The sequence below is a fragment of the Melanerpes formicivorus genome, unplaced genomic scaffold (assembly GCF_026170545.1).
Source record: "Melanerpes formicivorus ecotype bairdi unplaced genomic scaffold, bMelFor1.0.p_v2 SCAF_6, whole genome shotgun sequence".
Taxonomy (NCBI): domain Eukaryota; kingdom Metazoa; phylum Chordata; class Aves; order Piciformes; family Picidae; genus Melanerpes; species Melanerpes formicivorus.
Window position 1 is genome coordinate 22,816,900 of NW_027142358.1, and position 15,862 is coordinate 22,832,761.

General features: G+C 39.4%; 1 protein-coding gene across 1 annotated transcript in view; it reads right to left on the minus strand.

The window, feature by feature from the left end:
- The window catches only part of ANK3 (ankyrin 3), a 385,651-nt gene that overhangs the window by 337,481 nt on the left and 32,308 nt on the right, over positions 1–15,862 (minus strand). Inside the window, exon 2 of the mRNA XM_068140068.1 lies at positions 1,512–1,550. Coding sequence (XP_067996169.1) covers positions 1,512–1,550 — 39 coding nt within the window. The remainder of the gene's footprint in view (positions 1–1,511; positions 1,551–15,862) is intronic.

Here is a 15,862-nt window from a genome sequence, read left to right on the forward strand (position 1 = left end):
AAAAAATCTTTCTTTTCTACAAAGATTATGGCAGTTCTGTGGCCAGTCTTTGTCCTTCCCAGGTGAATCACAGTAGCTTTGATGGCAATATACAATTGCTTGTAGCAACAAAATTCAAATACCTAGATGTAGAAGTGCTTTAAACTGCAAAATCATAGCATGGAAAATTGAGTGACAGATTTATCTGTTGAGTCTTTTTACATTATTAGATGCTTCAAATGTGTTACAAGGTCCAGCAAATCTGAAACTTAAGTGGCAGAAACTGCTACCAAATGCTTTTATTGGAAAAGATAAGTGAACAACATAAGTGAACAACAAAAGGCCTTTGTTCTATTAAGCAGGTCTTTGTATATCCAAAAAGTTAAATTTCCACCCTTCGGGGAATAAAGACAAAACTGAGATATGCAATCAGTGTCACCATTCGGTTAAATGATCCCACAGGTCTTCAAATACCTGACTCAAGTATCCCCAGTGCTCACATTTACTTCTATAGATGACAGTATCAACTAGGAGGAAATATTGCTGCCCCGTTGCAGCACAAAACCAGAGAAACTTAAAGTCTATTATTCTCTGTGTAACATCTTGCCTAGTAATTTGTCAATGACCACATCTAAGATAATTGCCATCCAGACAAGAGTTAAAAAATTAGGGAAAAGAAAATGAGAAAAAGAGCAAACACATCACTTTCTGAAATCTGGTTATTTTGTTCACCTTATTCTAATCTGACATAAGAAGCAGGGGGGGAAGGGAAAAAAAAAAAAAAAAAAAAAAAAAAAGAAAGAAAAAAAGGCACATACCAGAACATTACTGGACTAAAAGCCAAGGCCATCAGAAAGGAGTTGCACCCAGATTTCTAACATTTGAAGCCTATACATTTCTCATGAAGGTTTCAGGTGGTATTTTCAAGGCAAAGCCAGAGCTAGGCACCGCTAACGCAAGCATAAGCATGCAACATATCGTAATTTCTCATTGAAGTGACAAACAGTTGAACTGATGAGGACACACACAAACACTGAAGTCTACATAGCTGTTACTTTCTAACCAAGGACATTGAAGGAAATTGCTTTCAGTCATGAGTACATCTGGAATGTCTGACGGAGAATTTGTTAAGCACATTCTGTAGTGAGTGGTCTTTATCCAGCAACTTCTTGTCACATCAAAGATGTGATAATGCCTTTCATGTGATTCCACATGAAGGGTTACTATTTATTTGCTTACATAAACAAAACGTCTATGATGGTGAACACTATAGAAGTGCACTACAGCAACACAGACGCTTACAGAAACAGATGAATTAGAGGAAGCTCCAAAGCAGTGAAGACAAAAGCGTAAACCAGTAGCTAAACACATTCTGAGTGCTCAAAAAGGTCAGATGGTCACAAAGACTTTACATTCTCTGTTTTTTCCAGTGGCAAGCTCAATATTATAGCAACAGATTGAGGATAACAGCAAAACAAACACTGGCATGTAAACCCAGCAAATGAACAGAAGTGGAACTTTTAAGGTTTTACCTTGCTAGGGCTTCCTGGGTGGTAGAATTTGTGGCATACCTTAAAAAAAAAAAAAAAAAAAAAAAGCCATTAAATTCAACAGAATTGCAATTGGTAGACAAAGCAACCTCCATGATAGTATAAAAATAAACACAATGCTTACATAGCAAAATAACATTAGTAGGGTCTACTGTGGAGCAATCCAAAGATCATCATCACTACATAGCAAAGATCTCAGGATTATAGAATAAACCAAACCAAACCAGGTTGGAAGAGACCTTCAAGATCATCGTGTCCAACCTACCAAACAGTCCAACCCACCTAAACAACTAGCCCATGGCACCAAGCACACACTACATCTTACAGAAAATGCAATATGGACCATCAGAAGTATGAAGTCACGGTACACATGACAGTTGACCAATGTCACATGTTTCATATCTCACAACTGACTGATGTCACAATATGCATTTCACATTCCACAGAACAATGATGTCCCACTGTCTCACAAGGGTACTACACATACCAGTTTTTTTCAAACCAGTCTGACCTGAGAAAGTGTATGTCCTGGAAATCCAGTCATACAGTTTTTCTAAATAGATCCATGTATTGTCACAGAGAAAAATATTAAGTAGCTCCAAAAGGGCAGAAAGGGCAGGGGGGAAGATAAATTAAAGGTAGAGGCAATATTGAGATGCTAAGCAGGAGGGAATAACAAACAAAAAGCCTGCAAAGCACCAAAGAAAGCACAACATCGCTCACGCCAAAACCTACAGATAGGCAAGAGAAACTGCCAGATGAAACTGGGGGTGAGGGGAGGCAGGAATTTAAAACAAACAAACAAAAAGTTAACCAAAAAACAGTAGAAATACCTTTTTAATCTACTTGGAAAATAACAAGAGCAAAGACAGACCCTGTTCTTCAGCACACTTTAGTTTTAAGTATCTTGGTAGCTTTCATTTGAGGTACCACCCACAGTGCTTGACCAAATGCTGTTCCACAAGGACAACATGTCTACAAGGGCTTCATGGCAGGGGTTGGGAAAGAGGCCAAGCAGATTTCATGGGAGTTGTGACACAAGCTCCCAGAATCTTTCATGGATCTCTGCAGAGTCAGGACTATCCAACTATTTGGTTCTTCAAGTGAAGAAGCAGGAAGTTGAACTTGCCAATCTAATGAAACCCTGGCTTTTTATGGAAGTCCATCTGTCAGCTCTCTGGCTCAAAGCACAGGATGATGTAAGAATTGAAGAAGTAAGAATTAATGCCAGTATGACTCCAGTGAAGAACATTAACCTACTTGATCTCTAGAATCTATTTAAAATGTAAAGGGACGCATTTGATCAGCCCAGCTATTAATATGAAAAGCAAAGTTTGGAGATTTTAGAAGTGGTTTGAGCTTTGTTTTTCCTTTGTTGTTTTCATTTCAGGGTTTGGGGGAGGGGGGGGCAAAGGAGGAGATTTGTTTTTTTAATAGTATTTATGTCTTTGGTAGAGGAGTTACTCACTGTGAAGTGCTCAATTTTCATAGCCATTACAAAACTTTTAGCTAAGTTTTACACTGGAATCACATCTTTGCTTTCTTTGTGAGTAAGGCATATAATATGCAAAATTTAGATGGAATGGCTACGTGTTTATACTCTCCCTGACTACTCAGACTGAATATCAACTGCACAAAATTAACACCTTTATTATAGGAGCAACCCAATGACAAGGCATCACCCAGAACTACTCATTTTCTGATTTTACACAATTTGCTTAAAATCCGTGGGACAAACTGAGTTCAAGAAATGCACACACTTGCTTTTGACTTTTGTCACAACAGGAATGTAACTTTTTTATCAGTGTGAATCCAGAATTATTAACAACATCTATATAAAGCTCAACCCATTCTCTGTGTATTATATAAAAAACCCCAAGCAGTTCAGAGTATTTCCTTTCCCAAATAAATGTATTCTGTCCAATAGCCCCAGTAATGAAGACTGAAATATTTTCACAGTGTCCTGGCATGCATCAAGAATAGTGTGGCCAGCAGGAGCAGGGAAGACATTCTGCCCCTGTACTCTGCACTGGTTAGGCCACACCTTGAGTACTGTGTCCAGTTCTGGGCCCCTCAGTTTAAGAAGGACATTGAGACACTTGAACGTGTCCAGAGAAGGGCAACGAGGCTGGTGAGAGGCCTTGAGCACAAGCCCTACGAGGAGGGGCTAAGGGAGCTGGGATTGTTTAGCCTGGAGAAGAGGAGGCTCAGGGGAGACCTTATTGCCATCTACAACTACCTGAAGGGAGGTTGTAGCCAGGTGGGGGTTGGTCTCTTCTCCCAGGCAACCAGCACCAGAACAAGAGAACACAGTCTCAAGCTGTGCAGGGGGAAGTTTAGGCTCGAGGTGAGGAGAAAGTTCTTCACTGAGAGAGTTGTTCGCCATTGGAATGGGCTGCCCAGGGAGGTTGTGGAGTCACCATCCCTGGAGGTGTTCAAGAGGGGATTGGACATGGTACTTGGTGCCATGGTTTAGTCATGAGGTCTGTGGTGACAACTTGGACTTGATGATCTTTGAGGTCTCTTCCAACCTTGGTGATGTTGTGATTTAACTTGAATACAAATAACTGCACTAACAATCAGTAAAAAGGCAAACAAAAATCACAACCCAAACCCAACAAACAGCAAACACTATTGTTGAAATACTCATTAATTTTTCTCACCATAAAGTGAAGTTCAGTAATTATTTAGCTGTAATTCTAAATACACAATAGGATCTGCAAATACTTTTCCAGTTCAAATTCATAACTTATGCAAAAATATTACACATTATCACTCAACCATCCATCCTTAGTATACCTGAGTAGATCTTAACAATCCCTAATGAAGAATTCATGTCTGCATTTTGCAATGTTCTTGCAGCACACTTGGAGCAACTTCAGTTCAGTTGCTGCTCTAACTTTGAGATCTGAACACCACCAAAGGATAGTCAAAAAGCTCAAGGATAAATTGATCTACAAACCAAATCACTTCCCAAACAGAATAATTAAATAGCCCTAAATCTATCTGAAATAACAAACCAGCATCTGAAGAGATTGGCCATATGCTAAACTGTCTCTCATATTGAGTGATGAATTAAGATGCTAGTATAGCTGGCTGCTTACTACAATACTGTTCATGTCACTCACATATGTTCCCTTGGCAGTTATTACAGGCTTCTATAGACTAAGCAGTGTATTAGAATTGAGAACAAATTGAAGACCAGCTAAGAGCACTCAATTCTTGACTGATTTCCATGGAAATGTAAGAAACACTACAACAGAATAGAAAGATACAAAGAGTTAAATCACTATACCTTTGCAATCTGCATGTTTCAAAGCATGAGGAAAAGGAAGGTAGCTAGACAAGAGTTCAGGAATCACTATCTTCTGTGGTCTGTGCAACCTGTGTAGCTTCCTGTAGGCTATGTGTGATACTGTAATGCCTATGGCATTGTAAAGAACATGGACAAAGGGAGGAGAAAGTCACCTTACCTTCACTTAGGGAATACATAACATGAATTTAACAAGATAGTTAGTTCAAACTTCTCACTGATGTGAGCACTGGAGTTTTTCTCCATAACTGGCATATGGGTAAGGGAATCTAGGAACTAAAGAATTATGACAATGGCCTAATAAAAACCAACAAGAAGCTGCGCAGCAAAACATATAAAGTAGTCAATGTTTGTAGCAGATACATTCATATCTCTAGACAAAATTATGGTTACTAAAGGGTTGTGGTTCAACAGAACCAAGCCTGTCAATCCCTAGAGCCCTGGTATGAAAGCAACAAATTGTCACTGTGTGCCTGTAGTAGCCAGAAGGATGAGAACACTTTGCTGCTTAGCTCTTCACTACATTTCCTACACCTCACAGAAATGCCAGCATCCATGTTTCCCAGAACACGCATGGAGAAAACAGTGTTATCTCAACAGTGACTCGAACTTTGTAACTGAGATTCCCAGCATTATCATGTCCAGACAGCTATAAAATCTTTTCTGACAAATGAGAAGTTGAAGGATCTGGGTTGTTGATTTGTGGCGAGAGGTGGCATATATATGTACTTTCCATAAACACCAAAGTATTTGTAAGGTACCCAGAGTCCTCTGAATGATGGACACTACTTGCTCTTGATTAATTTTCTCATCAATTTACTTTTAGGCTAGGAAAAGTTTCTGTAAATGACAGTACAGCAGTCAGTTCTTTCCACAGCTGCTTGTGTGTCATGTCTAATAAACAAGCAGAGTTTGACAGCATACAGATAGATGCACAGAAACCTGGCCTCCATGGAAGTACTTGGTAGCCAGTGGTTAAGGGAAAGCCTCACAGTACGAGTCCATGATTGTTCCATTCAGCGACACTCATTTCATTTAGACACATGCACACTTAATTTTCAGTCATGTAAATAGCATATTTGAGTAAAGAAATTTAATCACTTTCCAGCTTCAGAGAATTTGGCTCCAAGTTGAGTATCACAAACAATGTTTCCTCTGTCATTTGCTCCCTGATGAGAAGGGATTAGAAGTATCACATGTTTCTCATTACCTGGAACAGTAGCTAAGACCTCTGTATGTGCCAGACACTACCAGTTACACTGCAATATCAATGAAAAAAAAAAGTAACAGAAAATCGCAGGGGTAAAAGTTCAAGGACCTAATAAACTTCCATGCATTCTTTCACAGAGTCTGCCTTGGCAATGCATCAGGTAGTCAATACAAAAGACCTGTTATGTGACAGAATTATTTGGCCTAATGAGTAGCCAAAGAGAATCACAAGATACCAAAAGCAGCAGAAAGGGCATTCTTACAGAGCAGTCAGCAGTGTGGTGACTAGTAAGTGCTCGCTAATGATATGCAAACAGGTACAAATACTTTCATCAGTAGTTGGAGTCCACTCAGTCTTTCACACTGAGGCAGAAGCGTATTTTATGCATTTTCCAGGACACTGAACTGAACTGTATGGATTCTATCCAACAGTTCCCTCATGAGAGAGAAAAAGGAGAAAAAGAATAACACCAACAAAAAGCAGAGCCACAAATAAAAGCTTTGCCAAACCAATAATGAGAAGACCAAATTGATAACAGGCTTCTAAAGCTTCACCTTTCTAAGACAGACAAGAAAAATATTCATCACTTTTGATAGTGATTCAAATTAAACAAAATATTTAACTGCATTATCAGTTGTACTCCAGAATGTTTATGCCAGAGTGAAAGTTTTAGACAAACATTTAACTTATTTATCCTGAATTTCAGAAATAGTAAAAGGCAAGAGCATATCATTGCTGGGAGATGTTTCAATATTCCTGAGTGTCTTTACTCTACTCATGGGTGCACATTCCAGTCGGGAGTACCCTACTCCCTCTCACACATCCTGTTCTTTGTGCTGAAATCACATGGAAGTCTCAGGGACTCAGGTTATAGTCCTATCACACATTCAAGTAAAACAGAAATCAGGCATAGATTTATATCATCTATTCTTTCCAGAAAGTTTGTGTATTCTACACAAGATTACTATTTTCCCTATAAATTGGCAGCAGCATCTGCAACTGACGTATGAGTTCTGAGAAGCATTATCTATCAGAACTGGTACATTTAAAACATTTAAATGATGTACCTAGTCCCATTTCAACACAGGCTTTTGTAGCATTTTAATGTCTTGATATTTAGCAGCTATAATCCAGCTAAGGGAATACAAGTGCTATTACTGGTAGCTAATGGATATTCCTCTTTGGCTCAATTGCTGAACTACATTTTGAATAAAGGGCTCAATTCCCAAAGAGAACCACCTCCCTTTGTTACTGTCCAACACTTAGACTAAAGGAAAATTCTCTGCAAGTGGTAAGTAGGGGAAATGTTCATATTTCTATTTCTAGGTTCTCACTTATTAGAGGACAAAGGCATTGCATAATATTTAATTCATGCAGGCCACAGGTCATATACCTGGTATGGTCCACTACCATCTTTTGATATTTCCATTTTACAACTGCCTTTTATTCAGAACATTTTTTTAGAAAATATACACTTGAAGACTGTATAGAAGCAGCAAAACCCATTATATTCTTTTTTTGTGTGTGAGCTGTCCCACTCAAGATGCGCACCTAACTCCCAGCTACACAAACCCACTTATACATTGTGGTAACTGAGGTGGACTAGGCCATATGCTGCTGCACTCACACTGCTTTTGATTGAGGACTGTGGCCCACGTAAGCAGATCAGCACTGCTTTTGACCCAGCTGCGTGCCAAAGTAGAGAAGACACCAGCTTGGCTATGCAGTTCAAGGTGCAATGCTTGCTCCAGAACCAAGAAAGCATAAGCTATAGGTGACTACCAGACAGAAGTCACATCCTCGCTCAGTTTTCAGACTTCTCCCAGCAACAAAAATCCCCTTACTGATTACACTTTCACAGACAGAGACACCTCCATTATTGGAGAAATGGCATTATCTTAATCAGCACTTTACTAATTAAAGGTATTTTCTACTAAGTAAAAATATTATCAAGCCGAACAATAACTTCTCTCCCAGTATCATCATAATCGTACCTTATTTAACATATTACAAGGTTTGATTTCTAGCATGTTACATGGTTAATGTTGTCTGAGTAGGTTTTCTTAAGGTTTGTGCCTTTCTCACTTTCCTCATTTTAATTCATTACAGCTCCAGTGTGTCAACAACAGAACACATTATTAGCCTGCATTTAATTGCTCAGCTGAAGAAGATTTCTTTCAAGATTCAAGATGCTGCCTTTCTTTGCAGTAATAATTTGTACGTAAGTGCTGCACAACCTACATGTTTGCCAAGTTAAAGACCCGTAAGTAGGCTCAGGAACCAGTTTAACATTTCATTGCAATCTACTGACATGCTAATTAATAGCTAATCAGAAAGCACCTAATAAGTAGACCAGATATTATTTACATACACACTTGGTATTTTTAAAAGCTAATGACTTATAGCATATAGAATGATGAAAATAAATCAAAGCCACTTCATGCCAGACAATTTACTGCAAATGATTACCAGAAAAGAATAATTAACCTCTAGTCAAAATGCTTTTGTATGAGAGTATCATCAATATTAGGGCAACAAAAATAGTTGCAAACATCAAATTTCACGGGTATCATTGCATATAAGGACTTGTTTGACCACACTCTTTTCCTTAGCCATGCATGAAATCCTAGGATTTATATTAGATGGTAAAGCTCAACCAGCATGTCAATGGACTATGTCTCATTTCATTCAGTTAATTATGTACTCTCAACAACAGAAATCTCTGGGTTTAAGGACAAGAGGAACAAAGTCCATGGTTTATTCATTGCTGTGGGGAAAGGAAAAAAAGGAAAAATAAAAGCCAAAATAAAAAACCAGACCATGGCATACCTAAAAGGCTTACAAGTTCAAATCACATCACTCTTTCTTCAACAGGAACCTGGACAAACATGTTTTGTACTCTTAGTGTCTCCATATGAACTATACAGAGCTACTAATCTCATCTACTCTACCAACAGTCCCTATATATGGTTATATTAATATTTAATTGATAAAGAAACTGTCAGTGCAGAAATTTAATCATTAACAGATTGAGCAGTAGGATACTTGCCAATACTGGAAGTGGATAAAGAGCATATAAAAGGCATTCACATAACATGCTTTAACAGGTTTACTTCACCCATGTTGCTACCTCCACAGCTGCTCACTACAAACAAACATTACCTGCAATGACAACTGAAGGGATTGTGATAGGCTATTCAGAAAGTTATGTAACTTAAATTCAATTTTTCATGTGAACACTTAAAGGTTATATTCTTCCTGGTAGAGAATGGGATCATTCTCTGAGAATGGTGACAAAATGGTTCTCATTCTCTGAGAATGGTGACAAAAATGGCGCAGGTGACAAAATTAATAGATGAGGGGCAAGCAACTGATGTCGTTTACCTGGACCTGAGCAAAGCCTTTGACACTGTCCCACACCACATCCTGGTCTCCAAACTGGTGACACATGGGTTTGATTGGTGGACCACTAGATGGATAAGGAACTGGCTTGATGGCCGCACCCAAAGAGTGGCTGTCAATGGCTCCATGTCCCAGTGGAGGCCAGTGACAAGTGGAGTCCCTCAGGGATCAGTCCTGGGACCTGTCTTATTCAACATCTTTGTGGGGGACATGGACGGTGGCATTGAGTGCACCCTCAGCAAGTTTGCTGATGACACCAAGCTGTGTGGTGCAGCAGACACGCTGGAGGGAAGGGAGGCCATCCAGAGGGACCTTGACAGGCTGGAGAGGTGGGCACAGGCCAACCTCATGAAGTTCAATAAGAGCAAGTGCAGGGTCCTGCATCTGGGTCGAGGCAATCCCAGGCACAAATACAGGCTGGGCAGGGACTGGCTGGAGGATAGCCCTGAGGAGAGAGACTTGGGGGTGCTGGTGGACAAAAAGCTCAACATGAGCTCTCAGTGTGCACTTGCAGCCCGCAAAGCCAATCAGATCCTGGGCTGCATCAGGAGAAGTGTGGCTAGCAGGTCGAGGGAGGTGATCCTCCCCCTCTACTCAGCCCTGGTGAGACCCCACCTGGAGTACTGTGTCCAGTTCTGGAGCCCCTATTACAAGAGGGATGTGGAGGTGCTGGAACGTGTCCAGAGAAGGGCCACGAGGATGATCAGAGGGCTGGAGCACCTCTCCTATGAGGACAGACTGAAGGAGTTGGGGCTGTTCAGTCTGCAGAAGAGAAGGCTCCGAGGTGACCTAATTGTCGCCTTCCAGTATCTGAAGGGGGCCTCCAGGAAGGCTGGGGAAGGACTTCTCAGGATATCAGGTAGTGATAGGACTAGGGGGAATGGAATGAAGCTGGAGGTGGGGAGATTCAGGCTGGATGTGAGGAGGAGGTTCTTCACCATGAGAGTGGTGAAACCCTGGAATGGGTTGTCCAGGGAGGTGGTCGAGGCCCCGTCCCTGGGGGTGTTTAAGAGCAGGCTGGATGAGGCTCTGTCCAGCCTGATCTAGTGTGGGGTGTCCCTGCCCATGGCAGGGGGGTTGGAACTAGATGATCCTTGTGGTCCCTTCCAACCCTGAATGAAACTATGAAACTATGAAACTATAATGCTCATACTCCAAGAAAGCACTCCAGTTGCTTATGAACCACCTACAGACTAAAATTATTTCAAGACTGATTTTTGCTTTCAATATATTATTCCAGTCGACAAGACGAAAAACAAACCTTACAATTTAAAGTTCCTAGGCAATAGCTTGGGTTATTCAGTTATGCAACTGTTAACGTTTTAATGTTGGGGGGCAGGAAATAAAAAAACCAAAAATCAATGACAGTAAGTTTCCAAATAGCCAAGCATCAGCTATGTTTGCAAAGTTAGGTTAAGGGCACAAGAATGCACATTGAAGCACACGGCATTATCATGTCAGATATTTTGGACTCCCTTTTTCATTCATTAATTCCAGTGCTTCAGGGAAAAGCCCTCTACAAGCAAAGCCTGACAGAGCCTTTGGCATTTCTGATGAAAAACAAAGAAACTTGCCAAAGCTCTCTTCAGGAAAGCTCTAAGCTTAAGCTCTAGGCTTAAGCAGAGTTTTTGTCTTCCAGACTGCAAACACCAAAACTGCAGGCTACAATCAACATCTCTTGGGATTTTTGCGTTTCTGTATCTATGAGGATGACTGAGAAATCTTATCCTTTCTCCTTTCCTCCTCCTCCTTAATCTACCAGGGACAAAATACAGAGGGTAGAAACACAACAAATAGAAGTACCCCCCACACCCAGTATCATAGAGTGGAAGTGTTACAGCAGGTGATGTCAGCTATCATTTCCCACAACCTCAGTGCAATTTTGCCAATTTATTCTATGGTGTTGATTCTTAAAGTGTTTCCAGATTTCCATCAGTTATTCTTAATTTCTCTAAACTAGTTTTCCAGTCACTGGAGAAAAAAGTGACAGACAGAAAAGAAAATACATAAAAATGAGCTTCCCCTCACTTTTTACTGCTCAATTCTGGATTTATATAAAAAAGCTGTGCAAATGTCTGCTCATATTAGCACGACTCTTCACTGTGCAGATTAATCATGCAGCACTTCCTGCCTCTTTTGGTTTTTTTAGTAATAGATCGGTGTTATTAAAAAAAACCCTTTTCTTTTATTACAAAAATTCTACCTAGAACAAGAAAGGGCTCCAAGAAGAATCAGTGGTGATCAGGACCCAAAAAAAAAAAAAAAAAACAAGAAGCCTGTCCTGGCCCTTGCAGATGCCCCTCTTTGCACTCATTGATTCAAAGGAGCCACATGTTTAACTGTTGCTACACCTACATATAAATCACAATCATTAAACAAATCTGGCGGCTGCTTACTGAAAGCCATTTCAAAAGAAAACTGCACCAATGGTTGAATGTAATTTTTAATGTATTAGTATATAAAAGCATGTTATTTTTCCCTCCCACAGTGCATTTCTCTTCTTTAACCAAGTCCTTAAAGGCATGCTGCTCTTACTCAAGTTTAAGAGTACTGTGAGATAGCATTTTCAGAAGTTCTGGTGTGATTCAAGCCATGTAGTTGGAGCCAGTTTGAAAGCAAGCCCAATTTGAAGAACTGTAGTAAAGACAAAAAGCATTAGCTTTCCTGGCTGTCAGCTTTCACAATGTTGAAAGACAGCACTGCTTGAAAACAGAACTCAGTTGTTTATCAATTCACATTATGTTCGTGGTGTTCTCTAAGCAAGGGTATCAAAGAAGTCTTTTTTTGTATGGACATTTGAAGAATGAAGCAGCTTACAGGAAGAGGACTCCAAGAAATAACTGAAATTCTAAATGTAATTGGTAAAGAGGTCAAGGGATTTGTGCAAACTCACTTTATCAAGTTAAAGCAGAAGGAAAAGGATATAAACTGGTAAAGTGATTTCTATCATTTATATTTTTAAATAATTGGATTAAAATTAAAAGCTTTTTTGTTTTTAAGACACTGTTTTAATCTGCTGGCTACAAAAAAAAAGAACAATCAGAACCGTGAAAGAATTAACATACCATCTAGAGCTGCTGAAAGCCTTACGCTTTATTGCTAAGCAGAAGGAAATTCTCCAGGTTTGTCAAGTCCCCACTTCTGGGGAATACTGCAGTATCAATTTTTGATATTTGACTGTTTTAAATTGGACAAATTTCTACATTCCACACAAGTGCATATTTTTCTACTTGATTTCTATGACTGAACAACAGATACAGGATGGGCATAGTCTGCATGTGCAGGGGCAAATCCAGCTGTCCCATCTAAACAGACTATAGAGTCACATTCGTGTTCTGAATGCATAGCTCTTCACATCTGTTAGAGCACTCACAAAACAGACGCAGCTTTTTCATCAGGTCCTTGACTAGGTATGTTGCTAACATCGTATGAATGGGAGAACAAAATTTAAGACAAGTAAACAGCCTGTCATTAGCAAGAAACTGACAGTTTTTAATTTGTCTACCACATAAGTAAACGCGTCCAACATTAAAACAAAATTTCCAGCAATGAATAGAAGACTTGGCTGACGCAAAAATAATTATCAGTAGCGCTGTTCCACACCAGCAATAATACCACAGAAAAAAACAAACTGGGTGCCAGAAGGCAAACTGCTTTCTCATCCTTAAAAAAAAAAACAGGTTCAAAGACCAAACCTCTCCCACATGCACTTCGATGTACGCAGAAAGGCAGAAAGGCTGTTACTGCTGCAGGTTGTTCAAGGCAGCAGCTGCAAACCTCAGAAATGTTTTCGTTTCAAATTTCAACAGACATAAGAACATGTGAAAGATGTAAACAGCTTCAACACTATGATTTTGTTTTAACCTCTTTAGAGGTCAAGCTACTGCCTGCTGATGATTTTCTTGCAATGCAAAGCTGTACTGTGTTACACTGACCCAATGGTCCATATTAACATACCATAAATTTGCATTACTAATCACCCAAGGATAGGGTGGCGATGCTATTTAAAATATTAATTCTACCATAAAATCATCTTGGATTTACCCAAACAGATTTGCTAGGGATCTGCTAAAGGTACATAATGGTGGAGGTTGCTATGGGAACACAGTAAAACCACACACTTTGCCATGACAACCAGGCCTCCCTGGAATACTAATGAGTGCCCATGGCAACGTGAAGCTAAAGACAAGATGTCTGGAGACCAAATATTTCATGTATCATTTATAACAAAACTATAAATATATTTGTACATTTCCTGTGTAAGATCTGATGGGTTTTGGAACCCTGCAAAACGTTACATATGCAGCAATACTGCAGTGTGCAAAAATTATATAGCTGTAGTATAAATGGAAACCCCTATTTCAAGGCAATCCTATGGTTGAAGTTCAATTCCACAAACAACAGAAAAAAACATGTAGCTAGCACCTGAAGTTTGCATCATCTTGCACATAAACACTGTTGTCAGCCCATGATGTAACTGAATAATCTGTACACAATGCTTGCTGTATTCTGTATGCACCAAAAAAGTGCTGTTCTTAACCTGTGCAGAATACTGTACTGAGCATGTATCTAGTCTCCATATGGCAACTACTGCTGTTCATGTTGCACAGACAGAAAGCATTGCTTTGATATTTCAGAAAAGGCTCACAAGAAGATATCCTATTACTTTATAGGAATGTTCCAGCAACTCAGTACATGAGCAGTGTTTTTCACTTATTTGTTTATAGATAAAGGATTCACTGTTGATAGTTTCATATCAGAACAAAATGTTGGTATTAAAAGTGATAAAATTATCAGTTAGGTGACATCGGGTGCAGGTTGGTTTGGTTTTTTAAAAGAACTCTCCAAAGATGAATTTCAGAACACTTTCTAGATGATTTAAACAAATCATCAAAATCTAAGACATTTCTAAGTACCCTGCTAGCAACTACCTAGAATTTAAAAAGAGGTAGCACCAGCTGGAAAGCAAGTGCTACTTGTCCCAGAAGCAATATAACTGATAAGTCACATCAAGAAATAGCCAAACTTCAAGTCATAGAAGACCTTCCAGGTATCACAAGTGCCGGGATTCAGCTCATACAAGCAGCATGGAAACCAGAGGTATTTGTATTTTATCTATGTTTCCACATGTATTATATTTTTGGTTTTATAACCTGGGCCTCCTTGCATGCATGTCTTCTCAAAAATATAAAAACTCTTAGATATAAGATTTATTTCCTTCAGTCCCTCAACATCCATGCAAGAGCATCTAAAGCGTGGTCCATGACATATGTTTATTAGCCATCCTCCAGGTATAATAAATAAATTGTTGCATCTCCTATGACAAAGCACTGAGTTCAGCAATAATGGATAAAAAAAGCAAGCTTTATGTAAGATATTTCACAGCAATCTCAGGGTTGCAGAGCATCTGAGGTGCCAGATTTTCACTGCTTCCAAGTGACTGAAACAACTGATGCTATCCCAGTGGTAAAAACTCCAAACCACCATCCCTTCAGCAAATGTCAAGCCTAGAAGAGGCAGCTCCACATAACAAGTAATCTTTCTGACCAAGACCAGATGCATCAGTTATACTCACCTATTTTCTAAATTACTTTCATCTTGCAGAGGCCTGAAGGAACAACAAGCACACACACTTCTGAACTTTACAAGATAGGGTACCAAAAGAGGTGTGCATTCTGCATAACTGGCAGAGTTATCTCACAGCTGCAACTCAAACAAGTCTTTCTCCAGTTTGCTCAAGGAACATTAAATATATGAAAGCTGGAAAGACTTTCTTCATCTGAGGCCAAAGTGTTACAGAACAAATGTGTAGCAGTAGTAGCATAAGCGGTAATACAAGGCTAACCTGGACTAATACCTGGCATATCCATCTTCTGCTTCCAAATACTGCTGGTTGTGGCCATGATGGACCGAATACACGCAGTATTAAATGAATGTAATCACACTCAGAGACAGCAGAGTAGCGTGAGCAGCGTTTATGATCACATGAAGAGTTTTCAGCGAATTGCAGAAACGTTAACTGGTATGTTTGGAGAGACCCAAGGAAATGGTATGGGATGAAATAGCAAAATAAAATGCAAAATAAAATACATGTCCTGGTATTGAATTTAGGATCTATTTTCTTGAAATAGTATCACAGAGCTTAGCAAATTACAGGAAGGTTTTGTTTCTTAAGCTTCCATTATTATAGGGCCAAGTCACAAAACAGAATTGTAAAAAATGTAAACTGCACTGCAGATTAACAAATTGCAACATAACCCATGATGGGCCTTCAGGCAGCAAAATTTTCCACAGAGGAACACAGTTTGCTTTATTTTTGTGATCATACAATTATTCATCACAAATTTGTCTTCTTGCATCTAACCTGGTGGCACAAGGCTGAATCCAGTCATTTATTTCTAACTATTT